The sequence below is a fragment of the Ascaphus truei genome, chromosome 14 (assembly GCF_040206685.1).
Source record: "Ascaphus truei isolate aAscTru1 chromosome 14, aAscTru1.hap1, whole genome shotgun sequence".
Classification (NCBI taxonomy): domain Eukaryota; kingdom Metazoa; phylum Chordata; class Amphibia; order Anura; family Ascaphidae; genus Ascaphus; species Ascaphus truei.
The window spans coordinates 18,339,523-18,350,618 of record NC_134496.1 but is presented as its reverse complement, the minus strand read 5'-3'; the positions used below and the strand labels follow the sequence as shown (position 1 = coordinate 18,350,618).

Below are 11,096 nucleotides of genomic sequence, written 5' to 3'. Positions count from 1 at the left end.
TGACACAGACACGGCCCCTCTCCCCAGCGTGACACAGACACGGCCCTTCTCTCCCCAGCGTGACACAGACACGGCCCCTCTCCCCAGCGTGACACAGACACGGCCCCTCTCCCCAGCGTGACACAGACACGGCCCCTCTCCCCAGCGTGACACAGACACGGCCCCTCCCCAGCGTGACACAGACACGGCCCTTCTCTCCCCAGCGTGACACAGACACGGTCCCTCTCCCCAGCGTGACACAGACACGGCCCCTCTCCCCTTTAAGTACAATAAGATGATTTTCACCCCGGTTTGTCAAAGTGATTTATTTTCCAGAGCCACTATATACGGTGGCGACTCCTTGCAGCAGATCGTTTCCCCTTTTAGTGGAGCTGCAGGGCTCTCCCCAAGAATTTCATCTCACTGCAGTCACTATCACCCCCAAACAGACAGGGGGATCCCCCACCTTTGGAAAAATCTCCTTTAATCTCTCAATACAAGTATTTCCCCTCCTCATACCCTGGGTATTCCTGCATTAGCAGCGTTATCAGTACACATTGTGCGTGGCGGTGATAGCATCTGATCCTCCATTCGCGGTGTTCCACGTTAAAAGCCTTTTTCGGCGAGCCATGCCCGCAGCTCCTTGTCGTAGTAACCTTTGACCCGGATGGTGCGGCTGATTTCGTTAACCTGGGTAGGAGGTGACTTCCCCATCAGCTGGGTCAGAAAACCTTGTACCTCTGCGTCCAGTGCCTGGGGTGGGGGAGAGAGGAATAATGTGTTGAGTAAAGTGAGGGGAGGGGGTTAAGTGACACTCTGCATGGCTAGGGGAGAAGCCAACTGCTCACCCAGATGTCCCCTTCGATCTTGCGGATGACAGTCATGTGACGATTGCCATGGGTAATATCCGTATAGACTGGAACATTGTGCATGCGAGAGCGTCTTATGGTGTAAGGGAGATCAGGCATAGGATCTAAGGAGAAAATGGACACAGAAGGGAGCTATGAGTCTGTCCCTCCCCCCGCAGGGCGAGTCAGAAGGGAGCTATGAGTCTGTCCCTCCCCCGCAGGGTGACACACACAGAGGGGAGCTATGAGTCTGTCCCTCCCCCTGCAGGGTGACACAGTCAGGGGAGCTATGAGTGTGTCCCTCCCCCCGCAGGGCGAGTCAGAAGGGAGCTATGAGTCTGTCCCTCCCCCGCAGGGTGACACACACAGAGGGGAGCTATGAGTCTGTCCCTCCCCCCCCGCAGGGTGACACAGGCAGAAGGGAGCTATGAGTCTGTCCCGTCCCCGCAGTGGCAGTGACTGACACATACAGAAGGGAGCTATGAGTCTGTCCCCCTGCAGGGTGGCACAGACATAAGGGGGCTATGGTTCTGTCCCTCTGCAGGGTGACAGTGACCAAGACATATTTCCCATAGTACCTTTTGGTGCACTCCATCCAGACGGGGATGTACCATCATGTTTCAGTGGATCAGGTACCCGTGTAGAGGGGATGAGACGCTCCACAAAGTGATACTCATCCGTAGATTCAATGATACCTGGGTATGATGGTACCATGTTGGCAGAGGACCCACTGCATGGGCGCTGAGGAGAAAGAAAGATAGGTTAGCAGACCCCATTACTGTGCAATGCAATAAGGCTCCCAGCAGTGGGGTTACCCTTACAGTACATCACCCTGAAGGTTACATTACAAAAGAAAATAATACAGGGAATTATATTACAATAAGTGTAATAATAAAAAAAATAAGAATAGAAAAGGAAATCCCTTCCCCAGAGAGCTTACAATCTAATCAGTATCTTTGGAGACTTAAGAGACAGCAGATGGGTAGTGCAGTAGATCATGGGTGTGTAAACTTTTGCCCCTACACCCCCTTGCCCTGTGTCCCCTCTCGCTTAGTGCGGTGTCAAATGACATGCAGGGTCATGTCACGTGATCTGCGGCGACTTGACACCGCGTTGCCATGGAGACACGTCCAGACGCCTGGGTGGATCTCTGTAATTTGAGGTTGCAGAGGCCTCACGCGATTTGATTTTAAATGCCTTGGGGACGAGCGCAGGGCCCCTGCAACCGCCTGCACCCCCCTGAAAAATCTTGCCACCCCTGCCGTGAGATGGTGCTTGGCCACAATGGTTGGTAGGAGCGACTGTGGGTGTGGGACAATAGCCAAGGCAGATTTGGGGACCTGTCTGAGACGTGAATATGCTCAAATGTCTTTTACCATTGTTATATCAGCAGAAACCCCCTTATCCCAGGATACTTTATATAGATGCAAGCTCACTATCCCTGGACACCCTTTAAAGATAGAAACTCTATGAACAGATGGATCCATATCCCCAGGGTACATACTGTATATAAACCCCAGATCGCATGTCACTCACCTGCAGCCTAAGCCCGACTTTTACCCCAAACACTGCCCTTCTCAACATGGGGGCCGCCATCTTCCCTTCCCAATGAACACAAGTGCGTGGTTCCCTTTTCCGAGTGTAGCAAGATGGCCGACTTGGAAGAAGCAACCTTTATCCCTACTCGCGCGGGGTGTACCAACATGGCAAACGCATGCTCAACGGCTTCGTTGCTTTGTGGCGTTAACCAAGAGGGCACGGGTAGCTCTCCTAGGCGTCGGGTGTACAAAGATGTCCGTCCTAAGGACTGGGTGTACTACTTTCGCATAAAGCGTAGGGTGTGACAACATGCCCCTGCACGCCATCCTCCGTTATTGAAGCAGGGAGTCCCAAGATGGCAGCAACGCATCGCGCCTGTTTACGCTACCTTTTTACCGCGTGCACGCGCGCGCCCACGTGCCCCTTTTTAAGTTGCGTGCGCGCTCCCGCTCCCTCTTTCCTTTCCTCCATTTTGTGAGACGCGGAGCGGCCGGTGAGAGAGACCGTGGGGTAATACCGGGGGTCGTGACATGGGGGGGAGGCAGCAGCAGCCCCCACTATCAGTGATCTCATAATATCCACCTGTAACACACCATCTAGAGTGATCCTATTGCACCCCTTATATAGGACCCCATACATTCCAACGCATGGATCCCCCATATGTGATGATCTAACTTTTATATGAGCCCTGATAATGACCACCCTCCTTTATGTTGAATACGATGCATTATAACACGTGGATCCCCTTTATAATACACAAACTTTAATATATCCAATATATTGTAACACATGAGCCCCATCTGTCTAATGGCTTGCCCTAATAGAGGACTCTTTGCTAATGACAGACCCTTCATAATGTAGGATCCTATGTATTTTTACATGTGCTCCAGGAATAACTTCACTTTTAATATTAGTATTCTTTTTTGAAGCACCCTTATACAGTAAGCACATTGAATGGCGCACTTTCAGGCGGATAAAACTTAACTTGTAATAATGTAAATGTTGGCTATTAAGCTGCACTATTAGGCTTTACAAACAACGTGTATATGTGCTGTTTGTATATACACAAGCTTTATATTTGTGCATTATCAATGGGGTTACCAGTTGGATCATTATTCTATGATTATAGCCATCACATATGCATCGTATATAATGTACTTTGACAACGCTACTAACACAGAGCTGTACAGGGCTATATCTATAGCTTTGGTCAGCTTGTTACTAGCTTGAGCTTTGTGGCTTGTGCCTGTATTATTGGAGTGGGGCCATCTCACATGACAATTGTTCTACTTGCACAGTTATTAAACTGTATTACCAGGCTTTTCAATCAGCTTGTATTTATGCTGTTTGTGATTATATAAGGCTGCTGTCCGATTGTTGACAAAGGGGATATCGGATAGTTTATGTGCCTAATCATGGCTGGTAACATGCCGATTACATAAACCTTCACAATTAGCTTGCATGCATACCAGGTGGTACAACATCAGATGCCCCAGTCCGCAATCATCCAAACCCCGCAATTAGTGATTTCAAACCAGAAGGTATTGATGAGTTATAGCTTTTCATTGTGCAATTTTGACTGGTGATACCGAGGTAGATTCTTCCAATATATAACAGCTGTGACATGTATTTGTACATTCTCGCAACCAGGGAGACACCTCCATGAGGATACACCCCACCAAGTCATAGATAATATCGCACATAAACCATCAATAGATAACCTGCAATATATATATACACTTCATCACATACCTTATATGCAGGCTGTCATACTGTGGAGATTAGCTTAAAATATTAGGTTGAGGAGTAATAATTGCCAATGATGTTAGAGCTGCGTTATGTACTACATAACTTCCATATCTAGCATACAGATTTATATCTCCACTGCACCTCAACACCAAACACTCCAGTATTTACTACAATCAGATTACAATTGCCACCGTAGACAAGCTCATTCATCTTTGTATCATGGAGATTGGCATAAAATGAATGAGGAGTAATTATTGGCAGCGACGTTAGAGCTGCGTCACGCTCCACGTGACTTTCATATCTAGTATATAGACTCCATATCGCCATATACACATCTTGCATTATAACACATTACCACTCTGTTGGACCGTCACCCCACAGCACACCGTCTTGCATCAACACACAATAACACTATCATAGCAGTAGAGATCACACTTCACATCCTGTCATTTTATTTGTTTATTTTTAAACATACATTTATGTCAAATGTACTAGTGTATACATATATATCATTTGCATTATTAAAAGTTACGTTTTAACCGCCTGAGAGTGCACCATTCAATGTGCTTCCTTTTGGGACAATAGTTATCTTTATAACTGCTGCCCTTTTTTGATAAACAATCTTATCCAAGCACATAGGTAGCACCAGTTGCCAACCTTGGCAACAAAGGCAACCTCAAATATCGGTTCAGTTGGTGAGCGTTGTGGCACCTTCTTTGTTTGACCCTTATACAGTAACCTTAATATGTGAGCTGACATGTCAAAACATTGCGTGTGCGCTCAAAGACAGACCCAGACTAATATGGGATTCCATAAACTAGAAGACATGGATCTGTTAATATACCCTAACTCAGTGTTTCCCAACTCCAGTCCTGAGGGAACCCCAACAGGACTGGTCTTAAGGATATCCCTGCTCCAGCACAGGTGGGTCTATCAGCGGCTCTGTCATTTTGACTGACCCACCTGTGCTGGAGCAGGGATATCCTTAAGACCTGACCTGTTGGGGCTCCCTGGGGACAGGAGTTGGGACACGCTGCCCTAACTCATTCAGTTTAACACCCCGAGGACTTTGTGATATAGCCCGACCTGACCTATTATAATAACCCTGATAGATGCTTTTTAACATAGTGTATGTACGATCTAAATATAAAAAGTTTTCAGTGCACAATCTTTAATTCTGTATTGTGAGACCCCGTTAAAACATGATAAAGGATTTCTCTGTAACCTAGTAAATGGTAACATCCTTAGCAACATGCGATTGTCTGATATAAGGACATATATAACGCAGGGTATTCTGTTCCCAAACAAACATCCCCATAACATGGGATTCTCTGACATAGGAACCCGTTACGTTAGGGTTTTACAATCTCCAAGCAAGGGCAGTATCCCCGTCTGCTCCTTGTTCTCTCTGCTTATTCCTCCCTCTGTTCTCTCAGCAGCTGGAACCATGCAGCTTTTCTTGCGGACTCAGAGTCTACACACCCTAGAGGTGTCCGGGCAGGAGACTCTCTCCCAGATCAAGGTAAGTGTCACCTCTCAGACAGGATGAGGGGTGGGGATGGAGCCTGGCACGGGGATACAGAGCCTGGCACAGGAATACAGAGCCTGGCACGGGAATACAGAGCCTGGCACGCCTAGATCTAGACATACGGAGACAGCCTAATGGTGCCAGTCCCTATGATGGGGGTGGAGACGTAGTCTGGCACCTCTAGTTCTGGACCCTGGATACAGAGACTGTATCCCCTGTGGCCCTACAGGTACCAGAGCCTGCCACCTATACTTATTTCTATGTTATTCTGTTGACGCCACACGGTACCCTCACTGTACGGTACCTCTCACGGGGAAGAAGAGATACAGAGCCTGGCACCTCCCGGGGGGATACAACACTTGGCACCTCCCGGGGCGGGGATACAGAGCCTGGCACCTCCCGGGGGGGATACAATGCCTGGCACCTCCTGGGCAGAGCAGCAGTGGGTTACTTGGATCCTGCTCCGGCTTTTGATACTGTTGCCGATGCTATCCTGCTTAACAAACTCCAGAGCTCTGGAATAGGGAAGGATGCTTAAGGCTGAGTCCCCGCTGGCGCTGAGCTCGCTGTGCGTTTGGCGCGCTTACCTTCTTTAATGTTGATTGTATCATCCCCTCTCCCACTGTGCGCGTTCATGCGGGTGCGCACACGCTCTCCCAAGCTGCTGTGGGGTGGGGGGCAAACGGGCTGCTGTGTGGGGGGGGGGCAAACGGGCTGCTGTGCGGGGGGGGGCAAACGGGCTGCTGTGCGGGGAGGGGCAAACGGGCTGCTGTGCGGGGGGGGGCAAACGGGCTGCTGTGCGGGCGGGGCAAACGGGCTGCTGTGCGGGGGGGCAAACGGGCTGCTGTGCGGGGGGCAAACGGGCTGCTGTGCGGGGGCGGGGCAAACGGGCTGCTGTGCGGGGGGGGGCAAACGGGCTGCTGTGCGGGGGCGGCGGGGGGGGCAAACGGCTGCTGTGCGGGGGGGCAAACGGCTGCTGTGCGGGGGGGGGCAAACGGCTGCTGTGCGGGGGGGGCAAACGGCTGCTTTGCGGGGGCGGCAAACGGCTGCTGTGCGGGGGGGGGGGGGCAAACGGGCTGCTGTGCGGGGGGGGCAAACGGGCTGCTGTGCGGGGGGGGCAAACGGGCTGCTGTGCGGGGGGGGCAAACGGGCTGCTGTGCGGGGGGGGCAAACAGGCTGCTGTGCGGGGGGGGGCAAACGGGCTGCTGTGCGGGGGGGGCAAGCGGGCTGCTGTGCGGGGGGGGCAAGCGGGCTGCTGTGCGGGGGGGGGCAAACGGGCTGCTGTGCGGTGCGGGCAAACGGGCTGCTGTGTGGTGCCGGGGGGCAAACTGGGTGCTGGGGGGGGCAAACTGGCTGATGTGTGGTGCTGGGGGGGGGGAGGGGGGCAAACGGGCTGCTGTGTGGTACCCGTTTGCCCCACAGCAGCCTCTTTGCCCCCCCCCCCCCCCCAGCACCACAGAGCAGCCGTTTGCCCCCCAGCACCACAGAGCAGCCCGGTTTGCCCCCCAGCACCACAGAGCAGCCCGTTTGCCCCCCAGCACCACACACGTTTGCCCCCCAGCACCACACACGTTTGCCCCCCAGCACCACACACGTTTGCCCCCCAGCACCACACACGTTTGCCCCCCAGCACACCACACACGTTTGCCCCCCAGCACCACACACGTTTGCCCCCCCAGCACCACACACGTTTGCCCCCCAGCACCACACACGTTTGCCCCCCAGCACCACACACGTTTGCCCCCCAGCACCACACATGTTTGCCCCCCCCCCCCCCCCAGCACCACACACGTTTGCCCCCCCCCAGCACCACACATGTTTGCCCCCCCCCCCAGCACCACACACGTTTGCCCCCCCCCCCCCCCAGCACCACACACGTTTGCCCCCCCCCCCAGCACCACACACGTTTGCCCCCCCCCCCCAGCACCACACACGTTTGCCCCCCCCCCCCCCAGCACCACACACGTTTGCCCCCCCCCCCCCCAGCACCACACACGTTTGCCCCCCCCCCCCCCCAGCACCACACACGTTTGCCCACCCCCAGCACCACACACGTTTGCCCCCCCCCCCCCAGCACCACACACGTTTGCCCCCCCCAGCACCACACACGTTTGCCTCCCCCCCAGCACCACACACGTTTGCCCCCCCCCCCAGCACCACACACGTTTGCCCCCCCCCAGCACCACACACGTTTGCCCCCCCCAGCACCACACACGTTTGCCCCCCCCCAGCACCACACACGTTTGCCCCCCCCCCCCCCCAGCACCACACAAGTTTGCCCCCCCCAGCACCACACACGTTTGCCCCCCCCCCCCCCCCCCCAGCACCACACACGTTTGCCCCCCCCCAGCACCACACACGTTTGCCCCCCCAGCACCACACACGTTTGCCCCCCCCCAGCACCACACACGTTTGCCCCCCCCCCAGCACCACACACGTTTGCCCCCCCCGAGCACCACACACGTTTGCCCCCCCCAGCACCACACACGTTTGCCCCCCCCAGCACCACACACGTTTGCCCCCCCCCAGCACCACACACGTTTGCCCCCCCCCCAGCACCACACACGTTTGCCCCCCCCCAGCACCACACACGTTTGCCCCCCCCCCCCAGCACCACACACGTTTGCCCCCCCCCCCCCACCACACACGTTTGCCCCCCCCCCCCCCCCCACCACACACGTTTGCCCCCCCCCCACCACACACGTTTGCCCCCCCCCCCCCCCCACCACACACGTTTGCCCCCCCCCCCCCACCACACACACGTTTGCCCCCCCCCCCCCCCACCACACACGTTTGCCCCCCCCCCACCACCACACACGTTTGCCCCCCCCCCCCCACCACCACACACCAAACTGGCTGCTGTGTGTTGCTGGGGGGGGGGGGGGGCAAACGGGCTGCTGTGTAGTGCAGGGGGGGGCAAACGGGGGTGCTGTGTAGTGCGGGGGGGGGGCAAACGGGGTGCTGTATGGTGCGGGGGGGGGCAAACGGGGTGCTGTGTGGGGGGGGCAAACGGGGTGCTGTGTGGTGCGGGGGGGAAACTGGCTGCTGTGGTGCGGGGGGCAAATGGGCTGCTGTTTGGTGGGGGGGAAAATGGGCTGCTGTGTGGTGCGGGGGCAAACGGGCTGCTGTGTGGTGCGAGGGGGGGCAAACGGGCTGCTGTGTGGTGCTTGGGGGCAAATTGGCTGCTGTGTGGTTCTGGGGGGGGGGCAAACGGGCTGCTGTGTGGTGCGGGGGCAAACGGGCTGCTGTGTGGTGCGAGGGGGGGCAAACGGGCTGCTGTTTGGTGGGGGGGGCAAACGGGCTGCTGTGTGGTGCTGGGGGGGGGAAACTGGCTGCTGTGTGGTGCTGGGGGGGGAAACTGGCTGCTGTGTGGTGCTTGGGGGCAAATTAGCTGCTGTGGTGCTTGGGGGCAAATTGGCTGCTGTGGTGCGAGGGGGGGGCAAACGGGCTGCTGTTTGGTGGGGGGGGGCAAACGGGTTGCTGTGGTGCGGGGGGGCAAACGGGTTGCTGTGGTGCGGGGGGCAAACGGGCTGCTGTTTGGTGGGGGGGGGGGCACACTGGCTGCTGTGGTGCTGGGGGGGCAAATTGGCTGCTGTGTGGTGCGAGGGGGGGCAAACGGGCTGCTGTTTGGAGGGGGGGCAAACGGGCTGCTGTTTGGTTGGGGGGCAAATGGGCTGCTGTGTGGTGCGAGGGGGGGCAAACGGGCTGTTGTGTTGTGCGGGGGCAAACGGGCTGATGTTTGGTGGGGGGGCAAATGGGCTGATGTTTGGTGGGGGGGCAAATGGGCTGCTGTGTGGTGCTTGGGGGGCAAATTGGCTGCTGTGTGGTGCGAGAGGGGGCAAACGGGCTGCTGTTTGGTGGGGGGGGGCAAATGGGCTGCTGTGTGGTGCTGGGGGGGCAAACTGGCTGCTGTGTGGTGCTTGGGGCAAATTGGCTGCTGTGTGGTGCGAGGGGGGGCAAACGGGCTGCTGTTTGGTGCGGGGGGGCAAACGGGCTGCTGTGGTGCTGGGGGGGCAAACGGGCTGCTATGTGGTGCTGGGGGGGGGGCAAACGGGCTGCTATGTGGTGCTGGGGGGGGGGGGCAAACGGGCTGCTATGTGGTGCTTGGTTGGGTGCAAACAGGCTGCAGGGGGGCAAACGAGCTGCTGGGGGAGCAAACGGGCTGCTGTGTGGTGCTGGGGGGGGCAAACGGGCTGCTGTGTGGTTCTGGGGGGGGGGCAAACGGGCTGCTGTGTGGTTCTGGGGGGGGGGCAAACGGGCTGCTGTGTGGTTCTGGGGGGGGGGGCAAACGGGCTGCTGTGTGGTGCGGGGGCAAACGGGCTGCTGTGTGGTGCGGGGGGCAAACAGGCTGCTGTGTGGTGCTTGGGGGCAAACGGGCTGCTGTGTGGTGCGAGGGGGGGCAAACGGGCTGCTGTTTGGTGGGGGGGCAAATGGGCTGCTGTATGGTGGGGGGGCAAACGGGCTGCTGTGTGGTGCTGGGGGGGGCAAACCGGCTGCAGGGGGGGGGCAAATGAGCTGCTGGGGGAGCAAACGGGCTTGCTGGGGGGGGGCAAACGGGCTGCTGTGTGGTTCTGGGGGGGGGGGGCAAACGGGCTGCTGTGTGGTTCTGGGGGGGGGGGGGCAAACGGGCTGCTGTGTGGGTGCGGGGGGCAAACGGGCTGCTGTGTGGTGCGGGGGCAAACGGGCTGCTGTGTGGTGCGGGGGCAAACGGGCTGCTGTGTGGTGCTTGGGGGCAAATTGGCTGCTGTGTGGTGCGAGGGGGGGCAAACGGGCTGCTGTTTGGTGGGGGGGCAAATGGGCTGCTGTATGGTGGGGGGGCAAACGGGCTGCTGTGTGTGGTGCTGGGGGGGGGCAAACGGGCTGCAGGGGGGCAAATGAGCTGCTGGGGGAGCAAACGGGCTGCTGGGGGGGGGCAAACGGGCTGCTGTGTGGTTCTGGGGGGGGGGGGGGCAAACGGGCTGCAGTGTGGTTCTGGGGGGGGGGGGCAAACGGGCTGCTGTGTGGTGCGGGGGGGTGCCAAACGGGCTGCTGTGTGGTGCGGGGGGGGGGGGGGGCAAATGGGCTGCTGCTGTGTGGTGCGGGGGGGAGGGGGGCAAACGAAGTGGTGAGAAGGGGAGGAGAGCCAAGCATGAGCGAGCTCAGCGGCAGCGGGGACTCAGCCTTACACTGGTTTCAGTCCTACCTATCAGGAAGATCCCAACATGTGTCCATCTCAGGCTCTAACTCCAACCCCCTGGATATCACCTGTGGTGTCCCGCAAGGCTCTGTTCTGGGGCCCCTACTCTTCTCAGTGTTCATTAATGATCTTCCCACAGCTTGTAAGGAAGCCTCAATACACATGTATGCAGATGACACAATCCTATATGCACACAGCCATAGCCTCTCTGACCTTCTCCCAAGCTGCTGTGGGGTGGGGGGCAAACGGGCTGCTGTGCGGGGAGGGCAGGGGCAAA

At 57.3% G+C, this 11,096-nt stretch overlaps 2 protein-coding genes across 5 annotated transcripts in view; one reads left to right on the top strand and one right to left on the bottom strand.

Annotated features, from left to right (window-relative positions):
• Window positions 1-290: 290 nt before the first annotated feature.
• On the bottom strand, window positions 291-2,641 carry MRPL49 (mitochondrial ribosomal protein L49). The gene is made up of 4 exons (XM_075569922.1): window positions 2,364-2,641; window positions 1,406-1,568; window positions 828-952; window positions 291-732 (listed from the first exon to the last, which is right to left on the bottom strand). Exons 1-4 carry the CDS (start codon window positions 2,421-2,423, stop codon window positions 586-588), a joined length of 495 nt encoding a protein of 164 aa, XP_075426037.1. The 5' UTR covers window positions 2,424-2,641; the 3' UTR covers window positions 291-585.
• A 112-nt stretch (window positions 2,642-2,753) lies between these two features.
• Window positions 2,754-11,096, top strand: part of FAU (FAU ubiquitin like and ribosomal protein S30 fusion) — a 30,155-nt gene continuing 21,812 nt past the window's right edge. The window contains exons 1-2 of one of the 4 annotated variants that reach the window (XM_075569924.1): window positions 2,754-2,876; window positions 5,552-5,637. In XM_075569924.1, the coding sequence (XP_075426039.1) occupies window positions 5,563-5,637 (75 nt within the window). In that variant the 5' untranslated portion in view covers window positions 2,754-2,876; window positions 5,552-5,562. The remainder of the gene's footprint in view (window positions 2,877-5,551; window positions 5,638-11,096) is intronic. The other 3 variants (XM_075569923.1, XM_075569925.1, XM_075569927.1) reach the window with 3 other exon arrangements.

Bases quoted from the DNA above. Each gene is read 5' to 3' on its own strand.
- MRPL49 (XM_075569922.1), bottom strand. From the start codon at position 2,423: ATGGCGGCCCCCATGTTGAGAAGGGCAGTGTTTGGGGTAAAAGTCGGG. The intron at 953-1,405 runs GTACTATGGGAA...TTTTCTCCTTAG, and splicing joins TGGATGGAGTGCACCAAAAG to ATCCTATGCCTGATCTCCCT. The intron at 733-827 runs GTGAGCAGTTGG...CCCCCACCCCAG, and splicing joins AGATCGAAGGGGACATCTGG to GCACTGGACGCAGAGGTACA.